The sequence below is a fragment of the Acyrthosiphon pisum genome, chromosome X (assembly GCF_005508785.2).
Source record: "Acyrthosiphon pisum isolate AL4f chromosome X, pea_aphid_22Mar2018_4r6ur, whole genome shotgun sequence".
NCBI classification, from domain to species: domain Eukaryota; kingdom Metazoa; phylum Arthropoda; class Insecta; order Hemiptera; family Aphididae; genus Acyrthosiphon; species Acyrthosiphon pisum.
The window spans coordinates 82,142,771-82,152,656 of record NC_042493.1 but is presented as its reverse complement, the minus strand read 5'-3'; the positions used below and the strand labels follow the sequence as shown (position 1 = coordinate 82,152,656).

At 29.6% G+C, this 9,886-nt stretch overlaps 1 protein-coding gene across 4 annotated transcripts in view; it reads right to left on the bottom strand.

Moving 5' to 3' along the window:
- Window positions 1-7,812, bottom strand: part of LOC100168862 (integral membrane protein 2B) — a 19,403-nt gene extending 11,591 nt beyond the window's left edge. The window contains exons 1-2 of one of the 4 annotated variants that reach the window (XM_008183332.2): window positions 7,415-7,812; window positions 2,035-2,232 (exon numbers count right to left, since the gene is read on the bottom strand). In XM_008183332.2, the coding sequence (XP_008181554.1) occupies window positions 2,035-2,232; window positions 7,415-7,501 (285 nt within the window). In that variant the 5' untranslated portion in view covers window positions 7,502-7,812. The remainder of the gene's footprint in view (window positions 1-2,034; window positions 2,233-7,414) is intronic. The other 3 variants (XM_003243486.3, XM_003243485.4, XM_001951718.4) reach the window with 3 other exon arrangements.
- Between the last annotated feature and the right edge of the window lie 2,074 nt (window positions 7,813-9,886).

Here is a 9,886-nt window from a genome sequence, read left to right as displayed (position 1 = left end):
ACCTTCTCGGTTCTTTCCCGCGCAAAACAGTTTTTGCTATGTTGTACATTTGTAGGACGGAGACAACACATGCGGGTACAGCGTCCTCTTAACAAATATAAATTATGATAGTTATATAATATATGATAATAATTGTATTTTAAGTATAAAATTAAATTGTTTTGAATAATAATCCTATATAGCTTTTATGCATAATACAATTTGCTACATGTGTGGTATATAACTTAACATCACTATATAGATGTCAAAAATATAAGACAACCAATGACTTCATCAAAAACTTTATTGTCAGCAATTTAACAGAGAATAGTAAATGATTCTTACCTACTCCCACTCAAAAATCAATATGCGAACATATAGCTTAAGTTGTCTGTTACCTATTGCCTATAGGCCAACACCTGTTGTACAGCTGTGTAAACATTACAAATTACACAGTGAATTATTGAACTATTTTTCTCTTACGTATTCTTTTTTATAATGTAATGGAAACTATTCACAATAATATACCACATAAAAATTTTAAAATTTAATTAAGTATCAATTGTTCTTTTTTTTAGGGTAATGTATAAACTTAAAAAGTTTAAAATTAAGTTTAAAGATAAAATCATAATTTTTTGTTTTTAAAATTTCAATTTCAATTTAAGACCTTACTGTTATTTGAAGAGTATTGCAAAAATTTACTGAAAACATTTGGTTTATTATTAATTTAATAATATAACAATAGTGGTTTCAATAAAATATAGTAAAATAGGTACTTCAAATAAATCAACTGTTCCTAATATTAAAATTTTCCGTCTTTATTTGAATATTTTTTTTTAGTTACATAATTTTATAATTAAATAAAAATCATATAAGGTTTCAATCAGTGGCGTATTCAAGGGGGGTATTTGGAGGTCCCCCCCCTTGAACTGTGTTATATCAAATTATTACGTGAATTAAACTTTAAAAGAATATTTATTTTATTTTATAATTTCTTATTATAAATATCTTTGATCTAACAAATATAATGTTTATGAATATTTTTGTTAATTAAAATCAAGGTATTGTTTGTACATTGTATGTAGGTATATTGTATATTTTTTTATAATATTAACAACACCCTTACAAAAATCATTGTTACTGGTTTCAATTCATTTTAATGAAAAATTATACCTATGCTACTTAGAGCAGAATATTAATTTTTCCATTTATAGATTTAATTTTGTTTTACAAAGAAATAATTATAATTAAATTTACGCATAAATACAGTCAACAGTGTATACAATTTGTTTTTTAAATGTATTATTATAGATATTTATATTATTTAGGTAGGTACATAAAATATAAAAGTGTTAATCAAATAATTTATATTTTATATCTTGATAACAAATTTTAAAAGAAATAAAAAACAAAAGTTTACGGTAGTAGATAAACCATAACAAAATGTTTACCAACACAACATTTAATACTGTTTATGTAGTCAATTATTAAAATGTTTAACTGTTTCATGTTTATAAGTACCTAGTAGGTATGAATATCACTTTTTAAACAAAATATATTCATACAAAACCATTTATTACACTACAACAAGAAACTTAAAAATAAAGTAGTATAGTACTGCACCTATTTCAGATTATTTTATTAATTTGTAGGTACCTACCTATATTAACTACTATCGTTTTTACTTTAACTAGTTGTTATAATGCATGTACTATATCAGGTATATCAACACTCTAGATTATAATATTACAAATAGGATTATTAAGATTAAAATATTAAAGTTATAAAGGACTTCATACATTTTTATAACATGTAAGTAGATAATATGAACCTAAGCATGCCATAAGAAATAATGTAAAATGTATGTGGTTTTTTTAATTAAAATATTAGTTTTTAGTAATTGGGATTAATAAATATGTATCAAATACTATACCTATAGTATAGAACCATAGAGGTACTAACATACATATTATATAGACAAAGAATATAACTACTAAAATAGATTATAGAAAAAAAATGTATGAAATAATTTTTTTACTGTATTCAAGATATTACCTCGTCGTTAAATGCATTTCCAATAGCTCTATAAATATGTTCTCCATAGAGCATCATGAATGTAATTACTAATGACATCAGCAATACATAAATTAATGCCCACATAGAATAAACACGATCATTAATGACTCTGAGCACCAAAAATTTAGATCTGACAGGGCGGTTATGTGCACCATTTCCTGATTCCACATCTTTTTCCTGAAAAAAAAAAACGAACAATTATTTTAAAACAAATTAGATGAATAATAGGTATATTTTATACTACTAAAAAAGAATTTAGATATGTCAATTTTTTATAAGAAGATGTAAATAAGTACTTGATTTTAGACAATACAAATAAAACAAAAGTTGTTAGTAAGTGCCCAGCTAATATATGAAATACCTACAAATAGTTTTTTGTAATATAAATTTTAATATGTATTACCAATTGTTTAAGAAGCGTCGAAAGAGAAATATTAAGTTTTTTAACACTTAAATTTGTAGACATCAAGCTTATATGTCAATTATGTATATAATAATACACGACCTATATTTAAAAATTCTAGAATCAAGCAAATAATATTTTTTTTTGCCTAGATCAAAATGTTTAATTTATTTTTAATAATCGTTACTTTAAACAACTAATTTTCGTTAGCTATTAGAAGTTTTTAAAAAACGACAGAATAACAAGAATGTTTAAAAACATGGTATTAGTTTATTATTGACCGGGCGTGGGATTATTTTATCAACCATCCAGCTTAAAATAATTGATACATTGAATAAGTAATCTAATAATTCTATGAATCTCGGGGGAAAACAAACAATTACTATTGGTACATCATAAGGGTTGTTTAAAAACTAATAATCAAATAATTAAACACCAAACATGTTTGTTTTGAAACCGTTTCCAAAATTTTTTATGATAGCCGGACATCTTAAGCAAATTCGCAGCATGAATTTTAACATTATCTAGTTAATTAAATAGATACAATTTCATAAGCCCCAAAATAAACAATAACCAATCAAAAAGTTGTTCAGCCAAATGGGGCAACTAAAAACGTACAGGTGTGATCAAAGCTAAATTATAAAAATCCATTTAATAGTTTTAAAGGATATAATAAAACTTTGGCCCGATCTTAATTTTAGTTCCATAATTATTATTCTTATTGTACAAATATATATACTTTTTTTTAAATATACTATTATTATAACCTAAATTTTTGGTAGTATTTACCTGGTACAAATATCATATTTACCTACTACTAGCTAATATTATTATTTTTATTATAGATGGCGGAGCAATAATAAACCAAAAGTGGCGGTGCAATCAAGTTTTCATGACGTAACAAACAATTATCAAAAAATGAATAACCTAAAGAAGCTATATGTCCATAAAATGTTTTGTTAAAAACTAATTTTTAGGGGCAATAATCACTTAGGTTGTAATGCTAATTATGAAAAGTTGTTGTTTTAAAACCTGTTATTTTTGTATTTTTCAAACTTTAATAACTCGTTTTATGTTATTGCTTGTCTAATTTTTTATTTATAACTTAAATTAGGCATATAAGTATGGTATTCTCGGTTTTTTTTTACACATAACCATTTTTTCTAAATACATTTATTAGAACACAACAACTAACAATGATACTTACATATAACATACAATTTACTTAGAAATTTGTATACATTTTTAAATTTTTTTTTAAATTTCATTGACATTACCAATGACAAACTTTGTAAAAACCCGTTGTATGGCATCACTTGTTAGCTTTGAGTACATACCTAGATAGCTTACAACTATTGAAATATATAATTAATATTTTTTACAATCCCATTTTGTGTATTTTGAATTACCTAATATTAACTATTATCACTATCTAATATTCATGTACCATTTTAATAATTTTAACAATTTCATAATAAATAAAAGTCCAACATGTTTAATGAATATGGTGATGTAATAGTATGTCAAATATAGGGTTGCCATCGAGGTTGCCATATTTTTATTTTTCATTATATACATACCTACACACAAAAATGATCAGCACTTTACAACTTACATTTATAAAGTAAAAAACTTAAAAATTAAATCAGCTTTACGAATTGGAATTAATAGCTAACAAAATCATCAATTAGCTAGAAGAGATAACAAAAATAGTTTTCATAGAACGGGAAAACAATTAATGTAATTTATAAATTTAAAAATGTATAATGAAATATCATACCAAAGTATAGGATAGTTACTGAACATTATAAGTACAGTAAATACAAGAGTAAATATTAATAATAAAATGTATAAGCAAAAAAAGGACTAACTGTCTTCAGAGTAACCTACTTATATAATATTATACTACTCAACTACTGAGGAAATCTTTTTAAGTACCTAGTTGATAGAATCAGTGGAAAGTGAAGAGATTATAAAAAACAATAAAGTAAAAAGTCAAAAAAATATTTTGTCAATTAGTATTTGTTACTGTAAAGGTAGTATAACACTTGTCTGTCATCCTAAAAAATATTCTGTACTTACATAATTATTGTAAATAAAATATGTAAATTCTTACCCTGTTCTAAATATATATGTGGTATAATACAGGGTGTATTACAAACTGTGCTTTTGTTTCAGTTTTTAATTAATATTAATTATAATTATATATTAAATGATATAATCTACGGACAATATTATAAGGCAGTAGTATTTTGAAAATCCAGCACATTTTACTTTTTAGTTTTCACAGAAAAACTGTCACAGAACACTAAGTCTCACTTACATATTATTTTGTTCCAGCCAGCTTAGGTTAGTATACAATACTAGTAAATAACACAGTACACACATATAAAGGTCCCCGCACACACTGCAGCGGTAGCGGTTACGGCAAAATGAGTCCAGACACAATTTTACCGCCACCGCTGCAGTGTGTGGCATCCTTAAAACTTCAAACAGAATATTCAATAGACAATCCAAAAAGATGCACACTCTGTAGTAATTATCTCATGTTTTCTTGAAATCACAATTCGCAACTATACTTGATCAAAGTCAAGCATGCATGATTTAATTTTTTGATCACTTCCAGGCTTAAAAATATTTAATAGTCCAATGCTCGTGGTACACCATAAGGATGTGCAGCACACTGGTATAAAGAATACCCAAAACAGGCCATTGTATATAGGTACCTACCTACCTGATAAAAATATTAAAATTTCAAAATGCAATAATTAGGTTGGTATTTTATTTTTTTTGTATGTTATTCAATCAAATAGTTCATATTCCTAAAAATAACTTGTGTTCAATAAAATCTGTTTTAATTATGCGAAATTCTACAGAAAGAATCAGAGTAAAACTTGGCTGATTTTGATTAATTTATTATCGAAATTATTATTTAACCAAAATGTAAATGGTACCTATAGGTACTTGGAGAACTATTAAAATACAAGCAATAATAATTGAATATTTGGGGGACGGAGTGGCCGAGCGGACTAACTAAGGTGTCGGCTGCGACACAGCCGACCCGAGTTCGATTCCTTGGCCACGGGCAGCATTTTTCTTCGAACAAGTCACGGTGTCCGGAGAACAAGTGCCGCCATCCCCCACCCAGGCATGGCAGATACCTACGGGTGCCCACTAAAAAATCTGCCAAACCAAAACACACGTGTTTACCAACCTACAATTCCTCCCCTACAAACAAAAAACAAACAGTCATAGTTGTCGGGCTTCATGATCAATAAAAAAAAAAAAATTGAATATTTGTTTTGTAGACCATTGTTATTACAACACCATAAAAATAAATATTCAATTTAAATTCAAAAAAATTCAATATAAAAATAAATGATATAATAGAAAACATAATTGAATTTCCTTTGACCTTCACTTAGGGCTTGGTATTAACTAAATTAATAGTTAATACCCACATTAAATAAAACTGGTGTTGTTACCTATTTTATGTATCATTGTAATAACAAAATATGATGAATTACCTATGAGGTTTAGGAAATGTGTAAAAGGCAGCAATATAATAATTAAATATAATAAGAATTGTAATAGAAATATTTTATGATAATTTAACATTAATTCAAGGTTTTTATTAATAATCGCTAGTATTGTCCACAAATAATAATATGAAAAAAATGCCCACATATTTCAATTAATAACGTATAAAAACCTATTAAGTAAGACTTGGGGAATATCCCCCAATGTAAAAATATGCTGGTACCCAACACTCGTACAAAATAGAGAAAATTTAAAAATATTTAGAAATATACAGCGATATGTAATGTTGCAATGTCAAAGGAAGAGTCAAAGCTTAATCATAGATCAAAGTCTGCAAACGCACCAGTAATACATTTTTTTGTTGCACATCATAATAGAAAACAAAAGGTTCGTTGTGAATAGCCAGAAAACAATGAGCTCTCTAATGAAAGCATTATACAATGCTAATAGATTACCACTTGTTAGGTGTGTAATAGTTTGGGCTTGAGCCCAAAAACACTGCATTGATAGCGAGTACATATTATAAACAAAAAATAAACATAACAATTCACAACCAAGCATTATTATAATATTATCGTTTACATTAAGATAGGAATTGGATGACATTGAGACTAAACAACAATAATTTATGCATAATATCACAATAACAAGAATGTTATTGTAAAAGTCACACAGAGACACGGCCGATGACTAAACAAAAATTAAATAACGCAGAACATTGATGACGTATTCAATAATGTTTTTAAACAATATAAATATAATGTTAATGCATTTTAAGTTATAACCGTCTATATAATTCACATCGTTTCGGCACACGAATAAATCTCGTGGAAATAACACTGTTATTCTAATTATAGAAATGTCCCGACAACAGCGATGATTATTATAATCGAAACTCGAATGCTCGTCTTACAACTTTACAAGGTAAACGAGCGCTATCGAATCACCGGGTCAGGTGTACGTGACATTTACGTCGCAAACTCGCGATTTTGCTGTTACTGTTGAACGTTGATGATCGCACGAACGCGACAATATTGTTTGTCGCCACACGAAAGATATCGTGAATCGTGATGATATTGGTATAATAAGAACAACAATAATGGGTAGGTACTAATAATAGACATTGTAGCCATCGGCATATTATTAATTATTATAATACAAAGTTTCGTATTATATTATTATTCTATCGATGGTTGTAAAACATTTTATAACACGCCAGACAGTGTAGTCGGTGAAACGAAAGAATAACGAAAAAATAGACGTAATAAAATCAAATCGCAAAAACCCGGAAGAGACGGGCCAAACATATTGTATAATATTGCGAATTGAGTCACGGTTCCGTGGGCCGGTTGCGAAATGGAGGAACGACGCGAAAAAAAATACTCAAATGCAAATCTGTCGACGACGGCGACTTACCTGGGTAGAAGGGTCGATCTCGATGTTGGTGACCAGCGGCACGTTGTCCGACTTCTTCTCGGCCGTCGGCATAGTGATGACGGTCATGTTGGAGGACGATTTATTTGATTTTGTAAATAATTAATAATTTAATAAAATAATAATTAGATTGTATTCGACTGGAAGCGCGATGGACTGTGGCGCGAGACAGAGAGACACTGACGGAGCGCGCAACGGGACGTGGACGACTGAATCAGTGACGACGACAAAGGTTAAACACCGTATGACGGCGACGCCGCGCCGCTGCACTCGCTGGTCGCTGCAGTGTTGCTGTGTGTGTGTGTGTGTGTGTGTGTGTGCGTGTGTGTGCGCGTGTGTGCGTTTCGCAGGTGGGATGGCGGTGCAGTACTTCTATGTTGTAGCGGCGGCGCAGTGCTCTACTCAGTTCCCACCCGGCGACGCGCCGCCGTCAGTTTGTTATACGATATCAGTGCCGCGGTCGCGGTGTCGGCGGGGGATCGACGATCGTGGTGGGTGGGCGCGCGGCGAACATAACCCGCCACCGCCCGTCGTGTACCGTGCCCGTGGAATGGGTAAACGAGGAAATGTAATAACGTTTAGGTATAGAGAGGTATAATAAATGTACAATATATTATTGTTATTATTATTATTATCATCATCATTTATCGTCGCAGCAAACTACGCAGTAGGTAAGGTATATACCTACATACTATAATATATATCGTACACGCATACAAGTACCTATATATATATACAACCGATGGAAAACGACAGTGTGACAGGCCGGTCGGGGAGGCGGTTCCCGACGGCGTATACACAATATACATATTTTTACAATACCTTTACGTATATAAATTATTGTCGTATCGCTGTGGTAGGTATATGATATTATGTATATTACGCGACGCTCGCGTTATTGCGACGTGACGAATCGAACAAAGCGGCCTAATGTTGATCAAATATTGCGCTGCAGTAGAATATTGTTATTGTACGTATTTTGTGCATTATCGCGGTGTTGCAGAAATCGCGTGGAAGCAATTTGGCACCGTTTGCGCACAACAACGATGGTGGGAACAAAGAATATTCAAATAACATTATAATGTTGTATACCTACTGATAGTTTCGTTCGGTTAATGCGCACAGCACCTAATGCATCGTAATGAAATAATAGCAGCGGGCTTTGGTAGCTCAACTGCTCAAATCCCCCAAAACTGTTGAAAGACCCTCAACAGTAATAAATAAAATACATATGTGTAAATTAAAGTAGATAGGTAGTTAAAACAACAGCTATAATACATTATACAGCAACTGTGGTATATGGAGCAGGCCGCCCGGAGAAAAAATTTAACACATATTTTCTTATACACATTATATAACTAAAATGGTTATCGTGATTATATAATATTTACTACTATATTGGTAAACGATAAAAATGCCGAGAAAAAAAATGTATTATTAATTATACATTTACCATTATTTACCTACTTCTTTATTGTATAATAATATAATGTGAGGTACCTATTTCGTAAAAGCTATTCGATAGGTTCGTTAATCAATATCTGATATTTGACACAAAACTCGAAGACTTCTATACAATTGTGTTTAACTTATTAGATTCTTCCCCAATTTCATTAAGTTATTTTTTTAGGAAAAAATAATTAAATAATAAAAAAGTAAAGCTAGATAGTAACTGAATGTACGGTATACAGATTCAGAGCGATTAAAACACACATTAAAACAATCGGACTTTTTTCATATATTTTTTTAAATAATATTATGATAGGTATGCCTTAATGCCTATAATGCGTCCCTACGAAATTACATGGCCAGTTGGTTATGTATTTTATGCCATGAATATCGTCAACCAATGATATTGCCTTAAGGCTTAGATAATAAATATACGTCACACCGAACACTAGTCAGCATCCCGTCCTGATTCATCATTCGTCATTAAGGTCATTCAAATGTTAAAATCAATTATTATTATGCGATTTATGTTACATATTATTATTACATGTTGTCATGTTACGTATTATATAGCCTGTAAACGATTTGATAATAAATATTGTGGTTGTAATATAAAATGATTATAAGCCATCTATAATTAAATTTGTTTGATACAAAAATATAATATGTATTATAATGAAACATAGCGATGCTTAAAATATTTTAGAATTCCTTACTACTATTGTTACCATCATGCACGAATTAATTTAAGAAAACACCCAGTGTTTGGAAGGAACCAGTTCCAAAAGGAACGGATTCCTGGACAAATTTCTTTGAACGGCACGTTAAACGAATTCCTTTTAATTTTTATAAAAAAAAAAGAACAAGAAAATGAACGAGTTTTTTTTTCAAGGAAAAATAACAAAATTTTTCGTTTCTTACTAGTTTTAATTATTTACACAGATATGTAAATAATTGATATTAAGATATTATATTTTTTTTAATATGTAAAATGTATAGTGTCAA